The 26,993-nt window shown below is 45.6% G+C and overlaps 1 protein-coding gene across 7 annotated transcripts; it reads left to right on the plus strand.

The window, feature by feature from the left end:
* Positions 1-374: 374 nt before the first annotated feature.
* On the plus strand, positions 375-26,993 carry letm1 (leucine zipper and EF-hand containing transmembrane protein 1). Of its 7 annotated transcripts, none has more exons than XM_023951959.1 (16): positions 375-752; positions 3,845-3,902; positions 4,613-5,093; positions 13,148-13,291; positions 13,516-13,653; positions 14,707-14,910; positions 15,072-15,191; positions 15,295-15,426; positions 15,498-15,656; positions 15,854-15,985; positions 16,977-17,000; positions 17,392-17,526; positions 17,611-17,804; positions 19,285-19,317; positions 19,733-19,889; positions 21,955-26,993. In XM_023951959.1, exons 1-16 carry the CDS (start codon positions 668-670, stop codon positions 22,099-22,101), a joined length of 2,343 nt encoding a protein of 780 aa, XP_023807727.1. In that variant the 5' UTR covers positions 375-667; the 3' UTR covers positions 22,102-26,993. The 7 variants fall into 7 exon arrangements, with proteins under 7 accessions (XP_023807727.1, XP_023807728.1, XP_023807730.1 ...); XM_023951960.1 differs by having other exon boundaries at positions 19,751-19,889; XM_023951962.1 differs by lacking the exon at positions 19,285-19,317 and having other exon boundaries at positions 376-752.

The following is a 26,993-nucleotide window of genomic DNA, read 5'->3' on the forward strand; positions in this document are numbered from 1 at the left end:
ATATGGCGGACAGTCTGTCTAGGAGGATGGTGTGAGAGATGGTATTGAAGGCTGAGCTCAAAACAAGTAGATGGAGAGTAGGCCAGAGTCAGCAGCAAGGAGGAGGTCATTGGAGATTCTGAGGAGAGCCGTTTCTGTGCTGTGAAGGGGATGGAAGCCAGACTGGAATTGTTATTAAAGGTTATTCTGAGAGAGATGCATTCAAAGTTGTTGATGATTTGCACATCATACACCCTATGGATTTCTAAATATTTTATAACACATTTCATGACAACAGGAGTTCAAGCTGGTGAGCTGGATGTGGATTATTGTAGTTTTCTTTCATTAAATTTAGCACAGTCCCATAAAAAAAGAGCTGTCTTTTATTTTGTAAATTTACCGGAAGTTGGGCCTGATACGGAAGCTTAACCAGGTGACGTTTGACGTCATTGTAGTGTTCGGCCCCGTAACTGTCACCAGAGGCATGAAAGGACATGACATGAGATCAGTTTTCCACTGGTCGTCTCTCCGGGCGTCGTAGATAGTCGACATCGTTCAGGGTTTCAGTGTTTCTATGAAGAGTCTGAGCGGCGCGCGGAACTTTAGCTTTAGCTAGCCAGCTAGCTTACCGAGGAGGAGCGACGGCGAAAGAGCCGATCATCAAAAGCAGCGGATTCCGACTGAAAGCATGGCGTTAATCCTGTTCACGAGAACCCGGGCACCGTTCATGAAAACATCCCGGTCATTCAATAACGAATTCCGGAAACGTAAAGGTAAGATTTTTTTGTTCAAATTGAACCAAATTTCTCATAATCTGTTAGGATCTAGAGGAGCAGTGAATTGTTAGTTGGGTTGACTTGAACCAGGACTCAGTGGATCTTTGGGAAATTCAAGGTGACCGTTGTTTTCTGACGTCTGCTCTCGGAGATGAAAACCTCGCGAGCAGGTGAGCAGAAACGAGGAGCGAGAAGAGATTGTTTTTTATTTTTATTTTTTTCCTAGGCGCAAACAGGAGAAAGGAGGCAGGTTATGTGAGGACAGCCAGCCCGGGTTGGCCTGGCAGCGCCCCCTGCCTCTGCAGCCTGAGGCTGACGCTGTTGCTATGGCAAACGTTCAGCTGACAGACAGCGAGCTCTGCTAAAGACTCCATCATTCAAGGAAACGCTCACTTTTGTCAGTAATACGAGTCTATATTTAGTAACAGAACCCCTCCTTTAGGCCCTCTGAAGAAGGGGTTATCAGAAAAAAACTCTTATTCTGAACAGAATAACTTTAAATGTTCTTAAAGAAAAAAAAACAAAGATGTTTGTTCAAGAATAGGGCTGCACGATGTGAGGAAAACTCACGATTTGCCATATTAGTGGTCAATATTGCGATGACGATATAACTTGCAAAGCAACTAAATACATATTTTCCATTTTACTGCAGTTTCATTTATATAAGAGTCAACATACCTTAAATAATATTCCACATGTATTTAACACAAAAGGGCTCCATCCGATTGGTCAAATGCATAAATGGATTTATTTGATTCACTAAATACTACAAGCTGCCATAGGATTGTTTTAGCACACTTTTGCTGTCTTCGGGGGTCCAGATGACCCCACTCCCAACGTTGGGAGTGGGGTCATCTAGACCCACTAGACAGTGCGCTGAACCTTTTTTCTTCAATGATTTGTGATCTTCACTGGTGTCCATGGATTACATGAAATCCTCTCCACCTTTATCCACCTTTGTCATGGTAGGGAGAACACGTCAATGCAAGGGTGGGGTCATCCAGACCCCACAAAATAGCACAAGGCTTAGGGTAACCATTTACTGCAATTTTCGCCGTCTTTTGCGACATGCGTATTGCACAGCTCGATACCGTGGTAGCGATAAATCTATTCCAGATCATATAAAGAATACAGAATCTGCTTGCATGGAGATAACAGATGAGGAAGAACTCTGTCCCTCTTATTGACCACAACGTTTGTGTGTCTGTTCACTGTGTTCAAATGTTGTAAACTTGGCATTAGCTTCGATCCGGCCCACTGAAGATAGTTGTTTTTCTTCAGTGTTTTTTTTTAAAGAAGTGGACTGTTGTGTAACTAGCAGTGCCGGTGTCGAGATCATGCGTCTTGCAGTTATGTAATATGAAAAGTGATCTCTGACGGTAGTAGTGTGTCTGCTTAATGCATTGAGTCTGGCCTTACAAATAGATGAACACGAAGCCTCGTCCGTCTGCAGAGCCCGCGGCTGTGCTTCTGGCAGCACCAGACAAGCTGCATTCCCTTAGTGAAGGTCACAGCCTTTAATAACGCTCCTGCTCTAAGGGTTCCTGTTGTCTGTATGTTGTTGTAGAACCAGCGGCGTGTCCTTCAGTAAAAGTTTGAGGTGAGACCATCGTCATCCCTCTGGGAGACGGAGGGGGGTGATGATGCTTTCAAGGACCCTCACCTTGTCGTTGACCCGAGCTGCCTAAATCTGGCCTGTCCTCAAACCTTCTAAAGTGGATAACTGACATCCACTTTGGAGGTCTGACTTTAAGGTTAGTCGTGGCAAAGATTAGGACATTATGTAAGGTAACGACTAGATAAAGCAGGGCAATAATGAAAACTCACCCCGCTAAAGCCGTTTTCTGCAGTTTAAGTGGGTTGTTATCTGGAGGTAGATGATCCACGGCTTCTAGGAAAGACCAGGAACCATAAATGTTTTTAACCAAGCCTGGTCTGCAGCTTCACAAACCCCCGTTTGTACCTGAAGGCGCACACGGGGAGCAGAGCCGCGCTTGTTTACGTGCGGGCGGCGTCCGTGCAGCACGTCTCCACATCGGCTGTTTGCAATGCAAAGAACGTTTTCACCTTCAATGATCATTTTCACATCCGAGCTGGGAGTGAAAATGTTTGAATTAGTTGTTTTTACAAAGTCTGAAGGTTCTCCTTTCATAAACCAGATCAGCAGCAGACGTGTAACTGCAACCACAAGGCTGACGGGAATGAAGGGGGAGGAGCCACAGCCGTGGTATGATCCTGTCACCTCTGTGTGACCCCCCCCCAGCGCTTGAGTAATCTACTGTACTTCCAGGCATTTCCGTCTGTGTGCGCTCAGCCAGCGGGGGACGCTGTTCCAGCAACGTCCCCGTTGATGGCTCCTGTTGTGTCACGTTTGGCCGGGCTTTGCTGGATCTGCTCCAGCCGGCCTCGTGACACGCAGAGGAGGGGCGGGAACGCTCTGAAGCTCTGATCTTATTGGCTGGAAGCCTTTTACTCTGTGACGCTGAGAAAGACGTTAGCAGAAGAAATGAGTTAAGTCATTTTACCAGACTGTCCAGAGGAGAAAGACCTCTCCGCTTGGAGTTTGTGGTCTCTTTTAATGGGGGGGGGGGGGGGGGGTGCAGGTTCTCCCCACCGTCCCAGAATAGGTTCATTCTAGTCAGATGCCCTCTGAAGAAGTCAGCGTGTGTGTCACATTCATTCATATTAATGGTTGCCTCCACATTCCATCACCGCATGACCAGCTCTGAGGGCTGCAGATTTGTGGGGGGTGCAGGAATAACACTCTCCAGGTTCTGTCGATGCTCTGCTCCAGGAACAGCCAGAACCAGAGTGTGGGGGGCTATCCTGTTCATGACACGTTATCCATCAAGCTCCGGATTTGAACCCCCATTCAACCACTTGGCAGCTCCCGTGTTTGGTTTGTCCCGCCCGATGTCCCCCATCTTTCCGTCTTTCCTTTAGGGAATTCTCACTTGATGTTCTGACATGAAAACAGATTTTCCCAGAACATGAAGTCAAGACACAAACACACACTCAGTGTGTTGACTTCACGTGTAACCTTGTGTGTTTTTTTTGTGGTGCCTTCATTGCGTCTCCTTTCTCTGCAGGGAAACTGCCGGATGGAGCCTGCATCAGCTGCACAACTCTCAGACTTACCGGAGAAAAGTAAGAAATCCCTGAAAACGACACACTTTGTGTTTTTCAGCAGATTAAAAAAAATCTGACAGCAATAACAAAATGTGCAACAAAAAGTTGGTCTCTTTTTTTTTTTCCTCTTCTGCATTTGACTTCTTTGTGTTTATTCCTCTGTTCTTCTGCTTCCCTGTTATGTTGACGTCATTTTTTTGTTTTTGTAATCATACTTTATTAACTTTTCAAGAAAAGAACACAACACAAACCAGCACAGCAGATATCTAACTAGTTAAAGGTGCACAAAATCTAGGTTAGAATAACATTTTCTTAAAGAAGTTACTAAATACTTATATAATAAATACTTATTAAATATAAAATGTGAGTCCCTGTTACAAAGTATATCAGCTTTTTCTCGAGGAAGGTGATCCAGATCAGGCTTCCACGTCTTGTTTCACAGGGCACTGAGGCGTTCCATTGCAAAAACCTTAAAAGTCTCTGTGTACCATTGTGTAACGGATGGAGGTTGCACTCGTATCCATTGTAGCAGTAGACATCTCCTAGCCAGGTGTAAAAGTTTTTGGAGCAACCTCAAGTGTCCAGGTAACACAGGCAACCTCCCTGACTGGCCTTAAAGAAACAAAATGGGGTTTGGGTCAAAAGATCTATGAAAAGTTGAGCGGAGCTCCGTAACAACATTTTGCCAAACACAGGGGTGGTAAGTCTTCTGCTGGTTGTCCCCTCAGGTTCGACGGGTTCCGACTTGGCGGCGTAACCCAGGTCCCCAGCTTCTCCAACCCCCTGCCCCAGGCAGGTGACCACCTGGGACCCTTTGAGAGCGCCGACCCTCAGCTGCTTGATTGTGCTTTTGCTGTCGGGCCTTCGCCCTCCGTCACATCCGCCAGTAAGTGGACGATAGCTCATCAGCAGGACATTCCTGGTGTCCGGTGGATACACTCCTCCTGCAGAAGATGGGACGACTCGAAGGTGGAGAAGTCCCTGCGTTCGTTAAAAGACAAGAAAAAGAAGCTGGAGGAAGGAGGGCCGGTGTACAGTCCAACTCTAGATGCAGAACCCGTCAGAAAGACGATCCGGCAGCGAGTCGTGGATGAAATCTGGCACTACTACCACGGCTTCAAGCTGCTGTGGATCGACACCACCATCGCCGGGCGGATGCTGTGGAGGATCCTGAACGGACATCCTCTGTCTCGCCGTGAGAGAAGACAGGTGAGATCAGACAGAACTGACTGCAGGTTATGCAGTAAGTCAAAGTCAAGTCAAGTCAAAGTAACTTTATTGTCAATCTCTACAATGTTTCCACATACATAGAAATTGAAATTCCGTTTCTCTTCAGCTTATGCAGGTTATGCAGTAAGCCCTCTAAGACGGAGCCTCCAGTTTAAGAGATTCATGAGTCATTTCAGTCACGCGGACAAGTTTTTACTTTCTTTTATATACTAACTTTTTATGTGTTTAGATTCCAAATCTTAAGGCTAATGTGAGTCTCAGTATGTGGCAAACATTAATTTAATTGAGTGCTATAAAGCGTTCGTCCCATCGTTTTCCTATTTCTCTTTCTTTATTATTGTATCTTCCTCCATTTAATTCCGCTTAACTCCTTTTTCAATGTTTCAAACATTCAACTATTCAAATGTTCAGCTCTTTCAGCTTTTTCCAGCTATTACTTTTGGTCCTTCGAAACCTTGAACTTCTCAAAATATTCCAGGATTTCTGCCTCTATTGAAATACATGGGGAATCCTTGGTGCAGAAGCTCGCTGGTTCGATACCCGGCTCTGGCATTTATTGTTATTGTGTTTTCACTTTATTTATGCTCAAGTTGGATCATTTTTTTATCTTTTTTTTTGTGCCAATTATCCCCCTTTAAGTTCCATTTTCATTCAGCAACATAACATTCAACCCTGTGCTGCTCCTTCTAGTTCAGATAAACCCCTTTAACAAAAACACATATTCTTTTTATTATTGATAATAGAAAGTAAAACGAGGAACAAACCAACCATAGGAGAAGGTGCTAGAAGGTTCTTGATAAACACTGTATCAGCAGACCTTCAGCACTGAAGACATTCAGCTGCTTGTTAACCGCAGAGAACATGTGAGAGGGCAGGGAAAGGATCGGCCAAAAGCGTAATCACTCAAGACTGTGAAGTGTCGCTCTTTAAACTTTCACCAAAGCCATGCAGCACTGAGACACGCAAACTAGACAAAAGATCTGGCTTTTGAGCCCCTGCAGGCTGTAGAAGCGCGTTGAAGTCCACCTCAGCACCACTGCTAGAAGATTCAACCAATAGTTTTCAGCCGGAAAGAAGTCTGAAAACACCAACAACACGTTTTCTAAAGAGGAAGAGAGACCAAAGTGGAGCTCTTCACCTTAATCTAAGGGAATTCCAAAAACAGTTTTGCTGCAAAAGTCCAACTGTTAAGCACGGTGGTGGGGGTTTCATTATAAGGGGCTGCTTTGCACCAAATTAGGAAGTCCTGAGCGTCTTTCTGGAGTGCAGTTTTCCTTCGTTCCTCGCGGAGGGTATTTTCTAAAAACTACCCACAAGGCTGTAAAAATCCTCGCTACACACTTTATACACTTTTCTCAGACAGAAAGAACATCATCACACTTTTCTTGTTTAAACTCTAAAATGTCTAATCTTTGTAGAAGAAAAAGTCCAGGATTAAAGAATGAAAACAAAGATCTGATTGCCAACAAATGATGTATGGAAATTTGGAAAAGTGAACGTATTCTGTACAGTAGACGCACCATGAAGGAGAATGATTGACAAGATCTACAGCCAATCAGGATGCAGAACACAGGCCGCTGTGTTCAAAAATAAATAAATCGTACGAATTGCACTGAAAAGAATCAGCAGAACAGCAACAAAAAAAAATATCAGCACCGGCTGCATGTATTTAGAAAATCTACATGGGCAAAGACACTTTCTAAAAAGGAAAGTAAGGAACTTCTTCTGGTCCGGGGAGGGGGCTGTCAGGTTTCCTGCTTTCAATGTTTTCCTGCTTCAAGCCCGGTCAGTGTCACACCCCCAAGAGTCGTATACCCCACCACAAAATATCGTCTTGGGGGCACCAAGTGGCCCGCAAGACGCAAGTTTGAGACCCCTGGTTTCAAGTAAAAAGGAATACAAGAAACAAAAACAAAAATCCCCATCTGAAACCACATGAGCTGTGAATGAGTTTAATGTTAGTTTATGAAAGTCATCATCATACAGGCAGGTACATAAATAATAGGACAGTAAAAAAATTCCAACATTTTTGGCTCTATACACCACCACCACAATGGATTTGAAATGAAACTAACAAGATGTGGGTTAACTGCTGACTGTCCGCTTTAATTTGAGGGTTTTTAAATCCAGATCAGGGGCCTCATTTATAAACGTTGCGTACGCACAAAAGAAGGCGTACGCCACTCTCTACGCAATAGTTGAGATTTATAAAAAGCAAACTTGACGGGAAAATGTGCGGTCCTTCACGCAAGCTCTGACCCAGGCGTACGCACAAAAACGGGTGAAATGAGAAACGGCGACACCGTCGGCAGATGGAAGAAACACGTGAAAGTGAAAATGACAATACTGCCTCTCAGAAATAACATGAAGACTTCACAAAGCAAGTCTTACAATTAACAGCTACACGAACACCCGTTTGATCGATCAGCAGTGAGACAAACAAAAAAGATCAAAAGAAAATTACAACATAAATTCAAATGAACACTTATTTGCAAAAAGAAAAGTGAAATATGTTCTGCAATATTGGCATGTTGTGCAATTCATCCTCATAAATAATATAGTTAACAGAACGTAATAATAATGATATTCTCGTTAATGTGTCCGTCAGATAGATAGAGAGAGATGCATTAATTGTCCACTAGGGAAAGTTGTTTTCATATTAAAACATTTCTTCACAAGCTATGGAATTATGGTATTCATGCATATGCCTTTAGTTTGTTTTATTTTTGATAAAACAATGTATGGCGTATGTCTCAGAAAGCAACAAGAAATTATATTTGCGCCGAACGATTTCCCATTTCCACGTCGATTATTACCGACATCTGTAGCTTGTCAGATGCAATTAAATGGCTGGAAATAAAATGCCCCATAACAATGCGTAATGACGCACAATGGCTGATCTTGCGCTCTTAGAAGATGAGGCAAATGGAAGAATTCGGAGTGAACGCATCTTTAGACAGCAAGAAGACTTGCTGGCAAACGAGGACGAGTGGCTTATGAGCCGGTTCCGACTTCCTCGAGCCGTCCTGTTGGAGCTTTTGGGGGGGTGTCACCCGGTGCATCTGGTGCGTCGGTGTTCCCCCTGCGCCTCAGTCACCACTCCACTTAAGGGATTCCCCAATTATTGCCGCCAGTCTCTCATCAAGAGGGGTCAGCTCCGGTGTCGCCCCCCCCGTGGCAGACACACTCTGGCGTTGCAGCGCCAGACGTTTTTTTGCCTTGACTTTGATGTCCGACCATTTCTTTTTTATTTCGGCCACGGTCCGAGGTTGTGAGGCTACAGCATTTTCGGCGTCTGCCACCGTTTGCCAGTCACGTGCCTTTTTGGCATTAGTAATGCCCACACTGTGCCCTCCAAACAACACTTTGCTCCTCTTTTCCACCTAGCCAACGATAACTTCTACTTCACATTGAGTAAAGTTACGTTTTTTTTCATTTCCTCTCGGTGTGTGCCATGGTTTCGCATTCAATGAATATTCATTTGTGGGCGTTTCACGGACTATTTATGGGCAACTATGGGCGTGTCATGAAGCCGCAAAAGCTGCGCTGCATTTAGAATTGGTTGTGATTTATAAAGGGAAAGATGCGTAGGATGTGTGTGCGCACGGTTTTATAAATCCGAATATTTCTGTGCGTACGCACGTCCTATGTTTCATCCGTACGCCACTTCTGACGCAAATCCTACGCAAAGTTTTATAAATGAGGCCCCAGGTGAGTGGTGTAGAAAATCACAACCGTTTCCATCTGTGCCTCCCACTTCTTCAGGAACCTAGAGGTAAGGGGCCAGAACAGTAATCCTAAATCAAACATTCACTTTGTAATACTTGGTTGCAGATCCTTTGGAGTCAAGTTCAGCCTGAAGTCTGGAGCACATAAACATCAGCAGATGCTGGTTTCATTCCTGGTGATGCTCTGCCAGGCCTCCAATGCAGCTGTCTTCAGTTCCTGCTCGTTCTTGATGCATTTTCCTTCAGTTTTATCTTTAGCAAGTGAAACGAATGCTCACTCAGATTCAGGTCAGGCGATTGACTTGGCCATTGCATAACATTCCACTTCTTTCCCTTAAGAAAGTCTTTGGTTACTGTTGCAGTCTTCTTTGGGTCCATCTATACCGTGAAGCGCCGTCCAATGAGTGCTGAATCATTTGGCTGAATATGAGCAGATAATATTGGCCGAAACACTTCAGAATTCTTCCTATTGCTTTTGTCAGCAGCAACATGATCAATATATACAAGAGAGCCATACATGCTCACACCATGACATTACCACCGCCACGCTTCACTGATGAGGTGGTATGCTTAGGATCAGTTCCTTTCCTTCTCCATACTCCTCTCCTTCCATCACTCTGGTACAAGTTGAGTGTGGCCTCATCTGGGATCATAGGATGTTTCAGATGTTGTTTGTCAAACTCTAATCTGGCCTTCCTGTTTTTGAGACTCACTGATGGTGTCCATCTTGTGGTAAACCCTCTGTATTCACTCCGGTGAAGTCTTCTCTTGATTGTCGACATCAACACACACATCCTGGAGTCTGTTCTTGGTCGGACCAGCTGTTGGACTGGGGACAGAATTCTTCGGTCAGTTGTTTTCCGTGGTCTTCCGGGTCGTTTGGTGTTGCTGAGCTCCCCGGTGCGTTCCTTCAATCTAAGAATGTTCCAAACAGTCGTTTTGGCCACGCCTACTATTTTTGCTATCTCTCTGATGGTTTTCTTTGTTTTTTTCAGCCTAATGGTGGCTTGCTTCACTGATAGTGACAGCTCTTTGTATCTCATCTTGAGAGTTGATAGCAACAGATTCCAAATGCATACAGCACACTTTGAAAACCTTTTATCTGCTCATTGTAATTGGGATAATGAGGGAATAACACACTCCTGGCCATGGAACAGCTGAGAAGCCAATTGGTCCATTGACTTTTGGTTCCTGAAGAAGTGGGAGGCACAGATGCAAACTGTTGTAATTCCTTCACCACTCACCTGATCTGGATGTAAAAACCCTCAAATTAAAGCTGAAAGTCTGCAGTTAATGGACATTTTGTGCGTTTTATTTCAAATCCATTGTGGTTGTGTGTAGAGCAAAAACTGTTAGAGTTGTGCTGCTTTCCCATTATTTATGTACCTGACTGTATGTCCTTGTTTGTGTTTTTATCAAAACAGTTACTTTACCCGTTTAGCTTTTTTAAGTAGCTGATAAAAATCTGTCAACTTTGTTCTGATCTCTGAGCAGCAGCGTGAGGCGTTCAGGAGCCTCATACTCCAGTCTTTCTTAAGAGTTACGCCAACATAACCTGCTTGAGTTCAGAGGTCACAGATGGCGGCGAGGACTCTTGTTCCTTCACATTAATCCATGGCGTCTTTAGCCTAATGGGATCAATTCTAGGACGTGCATGCAGATGGAGTCTCTGCCCACCTGTCAGTATGAGGGAAGGCTCCACCGGTTCCCTAAACTGTTCCTTTCTCTGTTCGATCCCGTTTTCATTCGTATCTGAAACGCTGTCAGCTGAAACGTCTTCGTCTGAGCTTCAGTTCTGGCATCACCTCAGACCAAAGGTGATCTTCCCTCCAGCATGCGCTCCTCTGTTACCCGTCATGTCAGCTGCTGCTTCTTCTTCTGCCACGATCTACGTTTGCGTCGGCTCCGGTTTCACGGGACGTGCCGCTGTCTCCTGTGGAGTCGTGTGATTACTCTGATGCTACAACAGCATAAGACGGAAGTTTTAATTCAGCCGCTTCCAAATTTATGTTTGCTGGATGGTGAACCTGGACCACATCAGACTAGTTACTCCGATTCCGATCAACAAACCTTGGAAAATATGCGATGATCTGCTTTAGATTTCAGATCCGTTTAGATCTCCTTTCTAAACCACTTCTGTTCAGGAAAAGCTTTAAGCTTTCTCTAGTGAGTAATCTTCATCTGGTTGGGACAAACAGCTTTAGTGGAGGAGACCACTCCCTTCTCCATTTTCAGTGGATGTAATAAAAGTCTTCTGCAACTCTCGGGCAAATTCCAAGTTGTTCATTACTTCCTGTATAGGACATCCCCTGAAACGCTAAACTGCTAAACACTTTCCTAAACTGGGAACCCTTTAATGAATGAAAGGAAAGACCTTTTCTAAGCTGTCTGCTCTTGTTTTCGATGTGATCTTCTTCCTTTTCTTCTCAAACTTGCCTCCAAACCTTCACACCCTTTGAAGGTCACATCCACCTTCAATCACTGTTCTCGAAAGCTGGTGGTCTGGAAAAGTCAAGTTATGTTAAAGGGCCAATATCCTGCTTTTCTTAAGCCCTTCAGAGTAAACTATATCCATATATATGATCGTATATTACTTTTGGCACACTAAAGATTGATCTGAGTTGATTTCGCAGCTGCTTTAAATCCTTTAAAGACCCAAAGAGTCTTTAAAGAGTGTTTCCCAGTCGTCTTTTCATTATGATTATGCTACTTTTAGCCAAAATCTAAAACCCTGTGTCATTTTCTAGGACGTAGTTTCTGCAGAGCGGCAGGAGCTCATTAGAAATTTCCCTCTGAGTTGTGGGCGGGGCTTTTGGCGTAGAGTAAGCCCTCCCCCCACTTCCTATCACCCATCTGTTTACACTTTCTCCCACTAGCTTACAGTCCCTCACAACCCCAAGCTAACATTAGCGGTGCAACAAAAATAGTTAGTAATATCGTAGCTATCCATCCGTCCAGTTCTGATCCAGATTCCAGCTCAGACCAGGAAAACAAAGACGTTTGTGGATCTATTAGTCTGACAGTGGATGATCAGAACGGGACGGAGCCGGGACATTGTGGCCCCGTCCAGCATATTTTTTTCCAAAAACGATCATGGGCTGAATGCTTCATCGAATTTCCTGTTTCCTCCATTTTTTGGCGCTAAACTTCTTTAGTGTTTCATCTATTTCAACCATTCAACTATACAAATGTTCAGCTCTTTCAGCTTTTTACAGCTATGACTTTGGTACTTCAAATCCTTGGACTTTTCCAGATATTTCAGGATTTCCAGGATTTTTGCCCCCATTGAAATACATGGGGAATCCTTGAAAACAAATATTTTTTGTTATTGTGCTGTTTTCACTATATTTATGCTCAACTTTGATCAGTTATTTGATTTTTTTGTGCCAATTATGACCCTTTAAGTTTAATTTTCATTCAGTAATATAGCATCAACCCTGCATTTTCTTCTGGAAATGCAGCTCCTTCTAGTTTTCTGTGTAAACATCCCTCCTCATCAGAAAAATGCCACAAGAACATGTTGAAAACACTGTTTTCAGTGTCGGTACTTTTTCAAAGTGTTTGTGTCACCAGTTTGTGAGTGGAGTCGTAGTGGTCCCGCTCTGACCCTAGAAACTTCAGCGCAAAAGCCGGATCTCCAGCTTGCAAACGAAGAAGCTCATTTCAGTGTCTGCGGTCCAGGAGCTTCAGTGGACATCCACCATGCTTCCAGCACCACCACCCCATCTGTACCTTTTCACATTCAGCAGACTCCCTCGGAGTGCATTCATCCCACCTGCTTAATCTCCTTTCATGTTCACCTACAACGCTCAGGATTCTGCTTCTAAGCGGTCACCCCCTCCCCCGTCCGCCGTGAGGAGCTTTGTGAGATGATATACATGTCAATGGGTCTGCGGACAAAGGCCTTTTCACCCAGGCTGCCCTAAAGCCCTCACCCCAATGGCCTGCTGGCACGCAGGTGGCCAGAAGAAAGTCTGGCTTTCTTTCCTCTTGGCTGTTTCTGCAGTTTGTGTCTCAGGCCGGTTGCCACCGCCGGACCATGAAGCAGAGGTGGTGCTGCTGTACAGTTCAGTCGTGGTAAAGCGCTTCCTGCTGGTCTGCAGCCTCGCGGTTTGTTCACGTGTTGACTCAAAATGCTGACTGTTGAAAGGTGTGGCGGACATATGCTGTGGCTCTCTGCACACATGCTGCTCTCTCCTGGAGCTGCAGGTTTCTCCACAGGTGGTCCAGATCCATACAGAGACCCTCACAAACGAGGCCAGGATGCGATGGAACGATGGTCACATTCTTCCGTTTTCTCCTCAGTTCCTGAGAACCTGTGCAGACGTCTTCCGGCTGCTTCCTTTCCTGGTCTTCATCATCGTCCCGTTCATGGAGTTTCTTCTTCCCGTCGCCCTGAAGCTTTTCCCCAACATGCTGCCGTCCACCTTCGAGACACAGTCAAAGAAGGTAAGCGGCGGCGGCGGCCTTCTGACGCCTGCCCATCAGGAGGCGAGGCTTGCTGGAGTTCAGAGCAAACTTTAAACTTTTGTAAATATTCAGGCAGAAATCGTGGAAGTTATCATGAAGTAAACATGTTTATGTGTACAGAAAGTCTGACTTTTCTTTTGACTATTTAAAGCTGATATGAACCTAAAACGGACGTTCATGTGGAAATGTTGTTCTGCTTTTAGGAGGAGAGGTTGAAAAAGGAGCTGAGGGTCAAACTGGAGATGGCCAAGTTCTTGCAGGACACCATAGAGGAGATTGCCCTGAGGAACAAAGCAGCTAAAGGCAACGTGACGGAGGAGTTCTCCACCTTCTTCCAGAAGGTGAGCTGTGATTGAGACGCGTGAACCTCAGCACCGCCCCCTGCTGGCTGCTGAAGCGCTCAACAACTCTGACCCGTTCAGACCAGTGGTCCCAAACCTTTTTTAGGCCGCAGACCCGTTAAATGTCAGACAATATTTGGACCGGTCCAAGCGAAGCTGAAGTTGGCATTTATTTAAGCTTCTGGTTTCTGGAAATACTATGTTTCAATTTAAAGTGCTGCTAAATGGAATGAGTTAAAAAAAGAAGAATTGAAATCCAATAAAACAAAGCTGTTGATTTGTAGAAGTTGTGCCTGAATTTGGAATAAAGGCGACGTTGCAGGCAGTTTTTTTATAGAGCGCCATTGTAACAATAATAACTCATCTTTCAGTGCAAAAAGATTAATCCTATTTTTGGTCATTACATCTTAAGTCTTTGTGTATTTCTCTTTAATACAGAGGAGTATTTTCTGCGCTAAAGTTTCTGAACAGGTGCCGGCCTTGTCTATCTTCTATTCTGAAAGGTTTCCACAAATCTGCACCTTTTTTGTAAAACACTTGCAGCTTGTGTCTATTTTCTTTGTAGTCTTGACTTCCATTCAAAGATGACGTCGTTTTTTAACCTACAAAGTGGAGGCTAAAAACAACTACCAAATAAAACGGTACCCTCCTAAAACTGGAATTCTCTACATACAGAAATAAATCCACAATAAATACAACTTTATTTGCAGCGTCCGTGTAACAGTCCTTATCTCTGGTTTCATCCCTAAAGAAAGTTTGTTTTTTATTACCTTTGCTAGCGTTGGGCTTTTAATTCAGTGGTCGGAGCTGCTGCTTTCAGAATGCAGCAAATGTATTTAGGACATGCGCCAAGTGGCCCACAGAGAGGTACCGGTCCGCAGCCCGGGGTTTGGGATCCACCGATTTAGAGGACGAGAAACACGGCTCCATCCCTGCATGGCCTTGGTTAGCAGTGGGGGCTCGATAAAAAGTGACCCGACTAGAGGACAGTTTTGTTTCTATGCTCAATCCACCTTAAACCGCTGAATGTGACTGAACTTGTGGTTCCTGTAGATCCGGGACTCTGGGGAGCGTCCCAGCAATGAACAGATCATAAAGTTCTCCAAGCTGTTTGAAGACGAGCTCACTCTGGACAACCTGACCAGACCTCAGCTGGTGGCGCTCTGCCGCCTGCTGGAGCTCCAGTCCATCGGGACCAACAACTTCCTCCGCTTCCAGCTCATCATGAAGCTCAGGGCCATCCGTGCAGATGACAAGGTACCTCCCCAGAGCTCAGCCGCCGCAGACTCCTGTCTTCACTTCTGCTTTTGGCTCGTTCAGTGTGAAGAGAAGCGTTTGATGTTGAGGAGAGAGTTCATGTGACAGCGTGATACTTTAAGTAAATGGCTTTTGCACACGTCTACGGTCTGTGTTTCCAGCTGATAGCAGAGGAGGGAGTGAAGAGCCTGAACGTCAACGAGGTGCAGGCGGCTTGTCGCGTCAGAGGGATGAGGGCTCTGGGAGTCACAGAGGAACGACTCAGGGAGCAGCTGGGACAGGTACCAGTTTTCTGTTTTTAAGACTTTTTCAGCATCCATACTGTGGCACTAGTGAGGTGGGGTGGCTCCCTGGTGATCTTCTCTGTCTTGCCATGTCCCTCAGTGGTTGGAGCTGCATCTGAACCAGCAGATCCCCACCTCCCTGCTTCTGCTGTCTCGAGCCATGTACCTCCCCGACACGCTGTCTCCCGCTGACCAGCTGAAAACCACCCTGCAGACCCTCCCTGAGATGGTGGTACGTTCACTGTGGCACGCGCCGCACAAACCCATTTTGGGCTTTAGAGGCTGATGGTACTACCTCTGCAGACCAAAGAAGCACAGCTGAAGGTGGCAGAGATGGAGCTGTCCAAAGTGGACAACAAGACCAAACTGGAGACGATGCTGCAGGAGGAGGCCGCCATACGCCAGGACACCAAGGACCGGGAGATGGAGAGGTTGGCTGACGCTGCAGAGAAAGCTGCCAAGGTGAGGAAGTGAAGAGGACATGGTGGTTTACAGGACTGGAGGAAGATGTGGAACAGGGAGTGAGGATCTGGATACTTGCTGAGACTCTGGTGTTACATTGCTGACGGACTGACGCCGGGTTTCAGCAGGATTCAGTTTGCTCTGAGGCTTTTTCGTGAGTCTCTTCATGTTTTCGGTTGAACGCTTTTGTCCTGCAGGAGGAGGGCGAGTTGGAGCTTGCGGCGAGCAGAGCAAGATACAGCGAGGCAGAGACGGCATCCCTGAAGGCTAACGGAGCGTCTCATTCAGAGACACTGCGGGACACGGCTCCTGTTGTGGACGGGCTGAAGGTAACATCATCTCTGATGCCTCCAAGCACTCAGCATTAGCTAGAAGCTGTGCCACAGCCACTACTTACATTCTGCCCATTTGTCTGGTGTGAAATGTCTGTCTTTCGTGATTCATGAGTGTTTTTTGCGTTTGTCGTTCGTCGATGTGTGCAGATGTCCGTGGAAGGTTTCGGTCAATGGATCTTCACGTGAATTTGGTGTTTGGTTGGTTGAGACTCATGCAGTTTAGGCGTATTTTTCGATATTACAGACAATGTATACAATCGTGCATGATATTTTGTGAGATGCATATGTAAATGTGTGTCTGTCCACTAGACTTTTCACGCATGAACCTCTAATGTATAACTTTTCTATCACGTATACGGCGCACATATCATGTTCAAATTATGTAATTGACGCACGATAAACAGCACAGTAATCACACGGTTCATGTTTTATGTTGATTTACGTGGTTCATTCGTAGTTCTGTGGTTTTATCGTGTTTCATTCCAGTTACATCTGTGAACATTTCACGTATAGACCACTCACTTTTCCCACGTGGATTCACGTTTGACCCCTTTCTTTGCGTCAAACGTCTGTAGTGGCTGTGCGACACGGCCTTTTAGAAGCAGTAGACGTGTCCTACTTTACATTGTTGGATGGACTTTCTGCTTCCGGTGACAGACCTAAAACTTGGAAGCAGAAATGCGAAATGATTCCGGTTGATTTGAGTTGAAAATCGGTCCGATCATCGGGCAAAGCCAGCAGTTTGATGGAAGGATCTCTGGACCACAGTTTGGCCTTTTGCTTCTGTTCTGCTGAATCCATCATCAGGAGTACTAACCTGCTCAGCTGCTTTCAGTGGTGGATGCTGGGAAATGAGCCCAGACCTATCAGATATGTTCCGTTGCTCCACGTGTTGACGTCATGGAGCATTGTTGTGTTCTTTCTGTTTTCTCTCACCCCTTTGTTGCCACCGTTTGGATGGGATTTGTCCTCTCTGTTTGAACAGTTGCAGACATATCTACGCTTCCAGGTTAGCATCTATTATGCGCCCCCCCCCCCCCATGACCCTGCAATTATCCTTGATCCCAACGTATGTAGTGTGTACTTCTGTGTATAGTTTTGGTTTGTCATCAGAATTTAGGAAAAGAAAACCTGAAAACTGCTCATTCCAGCTGTAGAGACGCCCCGGATTCCCCTTCCTACCTTTCTGAATAATTCTGTTTGGAACCCCCCCACCCTCTTTCTGTCAATGCACCCCCCCTGCCCTCGTCCTCTGACCCCCCACGTATCAGCTTTGCATGTCTGCTCTCCCACGAGCGTCCCTCCAAAAACCAAGCGTTGAATCCAGTTTCAACAGACATGTTCTAGTTTTTGGAATACACGTTTGACTTTATTTTGTCATTTGTCTCTCAACCTTTCAGGATGAAGAGATCACCAAAGAAGAGATTGATCTGCTGAGTGACGCCTGCTCCAAGCTGAAGGAGCAGAAGAGACTGCTGACTCTGGAGAAGGAGGAGCTGGAGGACCTGAAGGACGATGTTCAGGAGTACAACGAGGTGCTGAACAGAAACATCCTGCTTTAACGCCGGCTGTCCTGGAACGTTGTGTCCATGCAGCAGCTCACTGCCTCTGTCCTCCAGGACCTGGAGGAGATCAAGAAAGAGTTTTCTAAGAGCGGCCAGGAGAAGGCCATCGAAGAGTCCAAGGCCAGCAAACGTCTTTCTAAGAGAGTCACCCGCATGATCGGACGCATCGACAAGATCATCACAGAGCTGGAGAACGACAAAGTCATCCTGGACGGACAGGTGGACAGTGGAGCCACCCCACCTGTCGGGTAAGAGCAGCTCATTCACCTGTGTGTTACTACACATGCAGCACCGTCGTGCTTACTGTTGAATATGAATTCGAACACAGGTTTCAGTTTGGGAATCATTCCTGCTTCAGTTATTAGTGTCAGATTGGATGGGAATCCACTTCTGACTGTGCTAAGACACAAGTACAGATGCTTACTGCTGGATTCTGCTCCCTCTTGTGGAAAGATCCCCAGAAACTGAGCGTTTCCAGAATTGTTCCTCTGAAGGCTCGTGAAACAAAGAACACGTTTCTGTGGAGGGGAAATGATTTCCAGGCAGCGTTCTGAAAAAACCAGAGGAGCAGCGTGGACGCCCACTCTGAGACCGTACGAACGCTTCATAACCTGCAGGAACATTCAGAGCTGATGAAGGTTAAAGGCCTTTCAGAGGAAAGTATATCCATAGATATGAGCATTTGTTACCTTTGCCACACTAAGGAACCATTTTTTATGAAATACGAGTTATTTTTGCAGCTCATTTTCCTACCAGTAAGTAAGACGACTCAATCTCTGAGGCTCCGCCTTTCTCTCCTTTTGGGTGCCGCCCATTTCATGACATCATATAGAGTCGGCCTCAGCAGCATGTCTGCGTTTCTCCCACGAAAAAAAAACATCTGAACTTTTCCAAAGAAGGATGTTCATATTGATCACATTTAAATAAAAGCGTTTAGCCGATCACCGCTAGCTCCACTGAGAAAGTGGGCGTGTCTGTTAGCCTGGCGGCGGGGCTGGCAGCACAGACTCTTCCTGGAAGGGGCGGGTCCTCATTTTGTGATGTCACAATGTGAGGACCCACTCGTTTTGGTGGATTGGGAGGGGCTGGTGCTCAGAGAGCAGGTTTTTAGAGGAATACTTAGAAATGAATGAATGGATCAAAATACTGCTTTGGGGTTGTTTTTGTGAGGAATGAACATTTTAATACACTTCAAAGCTAAAAAAGTTGATTTTGCTTGATTTAGGCCCTTTCAAAATAGTTCCAATAATAACGTAAGGGACAGACCCTTAAATTCCTCCTTAAAAGTCCCCCTTAAGCGCTATGATGATAAAAGATGTTTTGGTTTTAGAATAAAACAGTTAAAGAGACAAACAAAAGAACCTTCTGAAGACTTTTCTTCGTTCCATTATCTTTTCAGCGCCACCTGCTGCTCAGTCTGAACTGCTGGTTCAATTCTTTCACGTTCAGAAATAGAAATTGTTTCTGAATTTCACTTCCTGCCTCTTTGCATTAAAGTAGTAGTAGGAACGTCAGCTTTGTTCTCCAGAACGCTGCCTGTGGATCATTCCCTCTTATCTGTCTGAACTCAGAACCATCATCTTCATCCACATCATCTCCTTCACCTGCTCATCATCATCAGTACTTCCAGTAAATTGTGGTGGAGATAACCAAATTAATGGCTTTAGGACTTTAGCGTTTGCAGGTGTAAAAACAACTCCAATTCCTAATCTGCTGCAAATTTCACAGATTATTCCTAACTAAATATAGCGATGCCACAAGGTAAGCTGAACAGCTTCAAGCTGCCGTCTGATTGCTTGTCAGATGCTGGTGTTGCATTGTGGGTGTCAGAAGCTGGAATTGTGCCTGACATGATCAAAGCTTCACCCGCTTCTGCTCTTCCTCTAATGAGCCGCTGTCTTCTGACTTTACCAGCACGGGTGTTGGATTTCATCCCGTCACCCCGCTGCCTGATTTGCATCATTTGGGCCGACGGGTTCTTTCCCTCTAATCCAGCTGCTGAAGTGGTGAACTTGCCTGCAAGTTCCTTTTTGGTTGTAATTCAGCATGAGTTAACTGAAGCCACGAAACGGGCCTGGCCCCGTCACATCTGGTGAATGCAGCCTGGTTGCTGTTCCGGCTCTTCTCCACCACACTTTACCTGCCGCCCAAGCCGGTAACTGTTTCCTGTATGCAGTCTGTTCTACACCTTCAGGGAGAACCTGATCAGCATCACCGAGCTCATCAACGTCATGCGGCAAATCCAGAACATCCCGGAGGAGAAGCTGCTCCGGATCGCCGAGGCCCTGGACGACAACAAAGACGGGAAGGTCGACATCGACGACGTCATCAAAGTGCGAACCATTCCCTAACACAAGTAGTAGTTCCACAGGAAGTGCTAGACCCGGGTTGTGTCTGAATTCCTTCACTACTGTCCGAAGCTCCATTTCCAAAATCCAGAGCCCTAGAAATTTCCCAAAAGTCTCTACGAAAAGCCAGTGTGCATCGATGCTCACTAGATCAGCGAATATAGACCACAATGCATTGCGCCAGAACAATATTTGCCCAAAAAATGTATTTTATTAACAAACTATCAACGTTTTTATCTTCAGAAGACACTGGACTCATAAATAATCGTCACAAAACGCTCATATAAATTAGATTTTAACTTCCTGAAATCTATGACGTCATAACCGCCGTTTAAAAAAAAAAGTACCAAGAGTGGCGTCTGAACTGCTTTGAAAATTCAGGGCTCTACATAGTAGCACTATCTAGTTTTTTAGTAGTGAGGCGTTAGGGTGGGAATTCAGACACAGCCCCAGTGTTTGCAACCTTTAACCTTAGAAGAGTCATTTAGTCCGGTTTCTTACTGACCGGAACAAACCGGTTAGAAAAGTCAACTGGATTTATGTTTTTGTGGCCATAATTCAATCTGTTTTAAATGTAGCTTTTAAAAATATTTAGATTACGCGAATTATAACAGTTTCCTATTCTTCTAAATGTTTTTTATTTTTATGAGCAGCGCATAAAAGGTCCTTTCAAAATAAAATGCACCCCATGTCAAATAAGATCCTTCTGCTGCAGCAGCTTGAATTAAAAAAGACACTTTCTATGAAGACGACTTTATTGTACCTTCGTTCTTCTTTATATTGGTGTAGAATCCAATTAATTAACAGAATTAACAGAAAATCTGGACAAACATAAAAAGAAACTCTGCAAATGAAAAGAAATGAAGCTGCAAAAAAAAGAAAACTCTGCAAATGAAAAGAGCCAGCGTCTACGACGGAGTTTTAGGGCCACGTCGAGGGAACAAAATTCAGATTAAAGTCGTCATGTCGACTTTAATCTCGTCATGACGAGAAAAAACTCGTCGTGTCGAGATAAAAGTCGAAATAAAGTTTCAAAATAAAAGTAGCAATGTTGCACGAGAGCAGTGAAGCTGAGTCTTTCAGGAGTATTCAGTGTTATGGCTAATGTTAGTGAGCTAGTGGCTTTGTATTTAAGAGTTTACGACAGAGTTTTATGGCCACCAAAAAAAAGTAATTTTATTAGGAGATAAAAACTCGTAAATTTACGGGAAAAAGTTCATAGATTAACAAGGAGAAAACACCGAAGTTGTCTGTTTATCTGAGCCTAGCTTGAAGATGAAAGATGTAGAGCCTTTTGTGAAGCTTTATTTCCGGATTATAGGTTTAAAACAAAGAGATTCTGAACCTTTTGGCGACTCAAAATCAGATTATTTTCCGTGTAGCAGTCTTTCCGGGGTTCGGTGTCGGTAAAGCGGACTTTCATATGTAAAATAAGGAGCTCAGAGACACGTTTGGGTGTAGAGGATCGCTGCAGCCTTTATTCTCCCTTTCTTTCACATAACCTGAAGTTCATCTGTCACATTACGTCATGAATCTGTCATCCGATCACCAATGCGGAAGTAAACAGTGTTACATACGCCCACTCCTGCAGATGAAGCGACCCGTTTGATCATTAAAAAACAAAGATGAATGAAAATAGTCTGTTATATTAGCATTGCAACGTTGAAAAAGGCAAAAAGTGCTTCTCCTCCTCAGATGGAAGCATCACACAAACATAGAGATCTTGTCTTTGGTGGAGGAAGAAAGGATTCTAGCAAACAGCTGCAGGGACACCCGATGGCTTCATCGGTCTGCAGAGTATGGAGGCATCCACATGGATGATATCTGGAACGAGGACTGTAGTCAGGACGGTGGAGTCAGTTCCAAACAAACAAAAGCACAACTTTTCCTACTTGGAGGGAACATTTTCCTGTTAACGTGATGGCTTTAAAGAGGATTGTGTTATAGAAAACGCACCGAAATCCTATTTCTTTGCTGAATCTGAGATAAAAGAGTTGATTTTGCGCCTCAAATCCTTTCCTAACTGTCCTGGCTGTGTTTTCTGTTGCAGGTGGTGGAGCTGATCGACAAAGAGGACATCGACGTCTCCACCTCGCAGGTCGCCGACATCATGGTGATGCTGCAGAAGGAGGAGAAGCTGATGGAGAAGGCCAAAGAGAAGGCCGAGAAGGAGCAGGCAGCCACACGCAACAGCTAACTCCGCCCCCTCCGCACATACACTGGAGTGAAGGAGCAGTGCGGCGCCTGTGTCCGCCACAGGACTCTGAAGGCAAACAGGGCGTCATTACTATTTTAAAAAAGAGATTGTTCCACAAAGCTTACTGTCTTTCTAATGTATAGGCCGGCATAGAGGGGGGTTACAAGGTGTAATTATGTAGTCTGTGCCGATTTTTCTCGCCATTCACGCCACTCATATTCTCTCATAGAAACCAGCCGTCGTTTCTGAACTTTGCACAGCAGCCGTCATTCCCGTTTGTTTTTGTTTAGCTCCTCCCATGTTCGGCGTGGACGGCTGGCGGTCACCAAACATGGAGTTGATGCTGCAGCTAAGAACCTTAGACTGAATCAAAGAATGGAGGTTTACGTTCCAGCCGTTGCGTGTCTGCGCTTCGGCTGTCGGAATCGTTGCACATTTGTCCCCAAAGCAAAGGACAGAAGTTTCAACCTGAGCTGAAACTTTGACAGCGCTGCTATAGATTAACGTCTGCCTGACACGCGGACGTGGACTCTGTGGGTGGATCTCCACGCCTAACGGGGTGGTGCATGCTGGGGAATCATGTCTCCTGCGATGCAACAACCAAAGCGGCAGCACAAATCATTCGTCGTCCGATGCAGAAGCTTCTGGGTTTGCAAAAAAAGACTGAATGTTTGTGAAGTCCTTAAATGCAGCATGAATGAGGGTGGTCTTGAGTTTCAAAGTGGCCTATTAACCACTCATCTTATGGTAGAAATGCTGTAGAAATGTATTTCTTTTTCCTACTTGAGGAGGTTTTCTTTCACGTGTACTTCAGATGAGTTGTTTCTTCTTCTATGCACCACAGCCATGAATGAGTGCAGGTCCTGAGAAGGGCCTGCCAGCATGAAGACACACTTCCAGGTAAACGTTGACCGGAAAGTGAGTCTTCATGGTAGACTAACGCAAGGTTCCATGTCGAGGTCATTCTTCTCGGCATCAGCTGAGCTGAAGGGGGCGGTGACCGTTTTCAGGTATCCTTGTTACTTCAGAGGCGGGGCAGTAACGGATCCTCATCCGCAGACTTTGCTCTAGCGGTGAAAAGCAGCTGCAGGAATGAAGAACTTCTTCCAAACTGGATTATGTCTGATGTTTTTGCTTCATTTTTGATTATGAAATATTTTCTCTGAAACAAATTGTGCTTTGAATGTCAGATCAGAGGTGAAGCTAAAAGGACTTTATCAGATTTGTCTCCTTTAGAAAACAAAGCTTGACTTTGTGTTGTTGGTCCGGCCGGTGCAGTGCAGAAGGACAGGGGGGCCGCTGGAGATCACGGGGGGGGGGGGCCGCTGGAGATCACGCGGCGGCTCCGTTTGTCCTTGTCTGCAGTTTGCTGTCACGCGCCGGCATGATGAAGAGCGTCTGGGTCTGTGGAGAAGCTCTTGGAGCTGGGAGGCCGGCGTGCCTGATGGGGGCGAGGGCCCGGCGCTGCCTGGGATGAGTCAGGCTGATGGGTAAACACTCCACCCATACAAGGGCAGAAGCTGGAGTTGGAGGGGTGTGTTTAGGTCTAAGGCGCTCTGGCGCGACGTGGCACGCCCTCTGACACATCAGTCAGCGGTAAACATGTCAGAGCACCAACACGAAAGCGTCTCCCTGGGGGGGCTGTGTCCCCCGATGCCCCACAGGCCCAATGGAGAGGAGAAAAGTTCCAGCAGGAGGTGAACCTCTCTGGAGTTTCAGCCTTTTCTGGCTGTCATTATTTCTATTAAAGGAACTCCTCCTCCTCCTCCTCTTCCTCTCTGTCATTTAAGCACTGATGGTCACCAATGGTTCTGCGGCACCTCAACTGCTGTTTTCCTCTGGGTTTGAGGCTCCCGCTCATGGAGAAAGGGGGCAGTCGTGCTCCCCCCACACTGCTGTCGTCGATTCGGACGGGAAAGCTGTCGGTTACGAAAGGATCAAAGGATCCGGCCTGGACTGAGAGACGGGGAGGAGTTTCAGCAGAACATCTCTGTCCCGCTGAATGTTGGTCCATAACAGCTTTTTAAAGCTCATGACTCAGCAGATCTCTGCTCTGTGTGTTCGGACGCTGCAGAAAAGTCCTCCTCTATGCTGGTGCTGGTCATGGAGAATCCTTGAGTGTGAGACGGCGTGAATGTTGAGTTTAGGAGGAGGAAACAGGAGTCGTCATTTTCAGTTTGTCACGCAAAACAGCAGGAAATGGCGTTTTTATTTAGTTTTGCATTCATTGTGCAACAACAGATTTAAAGGACATCATTGTTTGATGAGTGGTCAGTTTTTGTAAGGGGGGGGACACTGAGACTATAACGTTGAGATGTTAATCGGGAACGTTGAGACGTTAACCGTGGACGTGGAGACGTTAACCTGAGACATTGAGACGTTAACCGGGGACATCGAAACGTTAACCGGGGACGTTGAGACATTAACCGGAGACGTTAACTGGAGACATTAAGACTATAACCGGTGACGTTAACCGGGGACGTTGAGACGTTAAACGGAGACGTTAACCGGAGACATTGAGACGTTAACCGGGGACGTTGAGACGTTAACCGGAGACGTTAACCGGAGACATTGAGACGTTAACCGGAGACATTGAGACGTTAACCGGAGACATTGAGACGTTAACCGGAGACATTGAGAGACTAACTGGAGACATTGAGACATTAATCGGGGACGTTGAGACATTAACCGGGGACATCGAGACGTTAACCGGGAAAGTCGAGACGTTAACCGGGGACGTTGAGACATAAACCGGGGACGTTGAGACGTTAACCGGAGACATTGAGACGTTAATCGGGGACGTTGAGACGTTAACCGGAGACGTTACCCTGAGACATTGAGAAGTTAACCGGGGACGTTAACCGGAGATGTTGAGAAGTTAACTGGAGACATTAACCGGAGACACTGAAATGTTAACCAAGGACGTTGAGATGTTAACTAGAGACGTTAAGACTAACCGGAGACAATGAGACGTTAACCAGAGACATTGAGACGTTAACCGGGGACATCGAAACGTTAACCGGGGACGTTGAGACATTAACCGGAGACGTTAACTGGAGACATTAAGACTATAACCGGTGACGTCAACCGGAGACGTTGAGACGTTAATCGGGGACGTTGAGACGTTAACCGGAGACGTTAACCGGAGACATTGAGACGTTAACCGGGGACATTGAGACATTAATCGGGGACGTTGAGACATTAACCGGGGACATCGAGACGTTAACCGGGGAAGTCAAGACGTTAACCGGGGAGGTTGAGACGTTAACCGAAGACATTGAGACGTTAATCGGGGACGTTGAGACGTTTACCGGAGACGTTACCCGGAGACATTGAGTAGTTAACCGGGGATGCTGAGACGTTAACCAGAGACATTGAGACGTTAACCGGGGAAGTTAACCTGAGATGTTGAGAAGTTAACTGGAGACATTAACCGGAGACATTGAAATGTTAACCAAGGACGTTGAGATGTTAACTAGAGACGTTAAGACTAACCGGAGACAATGAGACGTTAACCAGAGACATTGAGACGTTAACCGGGGACATCGAAACGTTAACCGGGGACGTTGAGACATTAACCGGAGACGTTAACTGGAGACATTAAGACTATAACCGGTGACGTCAACCGGAGACGTTGAGACGTTAACCGGGGACGTTGAGACGTTAACCGGAGGCGTTAACCGGAGACATTGAGACGTTAACCGGGGACATTGAGACATTAATCGGGGACGTTGAGACATTAACCGGGGACATCGAGACGTTAACCGGGGAAGTCAAGACGTTAACCGGGGAGGTTGAGACGTTAACCGAAGACATTGAGACGTTAATCGGGGACGTTGAGACGTTTACCGGAGACGTTACCCGGAGACATTGAGTAGTTAACCGGGGATGCTGAGACGTTAACCAGAGACATTGAGACGTTAACCGGGGAAGTTAACCTGAGATGTTGAGAAGTTAACTGGAGACATTAACCGGAGACATTGAAATGTTAACCGGGGAAGTTAACCTGAGATGTTGAGAAGTTAACTGGAGACATTAACCGGAGACATTGAAATGTTAACCAAGGACGTTGAGATGTTAACTGGAGACGTTACCCGGAGACATTGAGTAGTTAACCGGGGATGCTGAGACGTTAACCAGAGACATTGAGACGTTAACCGGGGAAGTTAACCTGAGATGTTGAGAAGTTAACTGGAGACATTAACCGGAGACATTGAAATGTTAACCAAGGACGTTGAGATGTTAACTGGAGACGTTAAGACTAACCGGAGACATTGAGACGTTAACCGGGGACGTTGAGACGTTAACCGGAGACGTTAACCGGGGACGTTGACATGTTAACCGGAGATATTGAGAAGTTAACCGGAGACGTTAAGCGGAGACATTAAGACTAACCGGATACATTGAGACGTTAACCGGGGACCTTGAGACATTAACCGGGGAAGTCGAGACGTTAACCAAGGACGTTGAGTGCACTATATGCCGACTGGTGGGCAGCTTCAGCAGCGTCTGCGGTTCGTTATTCTCTGACCAAACGGCTGGTTTGAAGGTTGAAGTTGTGGAAACGTGTTTGTCCTCCTGAACACAGCTGATTTAGAGGAGAATTCAGAGGAAGCTTTCAAAGATCTCATCTGATTCCATTATTTAGGAGTGAAACTCCAAATGATGACGAGCACAGGCGCTGAAATGTTTTCGATGTTATTTATTCACTGACTGGGTTTCCGTGGTATTTCTGCCGCTGGCAGACGCTGCTCAGGACCTCAACCAAGCTTCAGGGATTAATTTGGGCTGAAAACCATCTTCTTTTTTATTTTTGGACATTTTTGTGTAAAGAGAGCATCACTGAACTAAAGAATCAAAAGTGTAATAAACGATAAAGATGTTTTCCTTTT

This window comes from Oryzias latipes, chromosome 22, assembly GCF_002234675.1.
Source record: "Oryzias latipes chromosome 22, ASM223467v1".
NCBI lineage: Eukaryota > Metazoa > Chordata > Actinopteri > Beloniformes > Adrianichthyidae > Oryzias > Oryzias latipes.

What these genes read in the sequence shown, in the direction of transcription:
- letm1 (XM_023951959.1), top strand. Translation starts at nt 668, where the DNA reads ATGGCGTTAATCCTGTTCACGAGAACCCGGGCACCGTTCATGAAAACA. An exon ending in CTCGCCGTGAGAGAAGACAG is followed by an intron (nt 5,094 to 13,147) that starts GTGAGATCAGAC and finishes TTTTCTCCTCAG; the next exon opens with TTCCTGAGAACCTGTGCAGA. An exon ending in ACATCGACGACGTCATCAAA is followed by an intron (nt 19,890 to 21,954) that starts GTGCGAACCATT and finishes TTTCTGTTGCAG; the next exon opens with GTGGTGGAGCTGATCGACAA.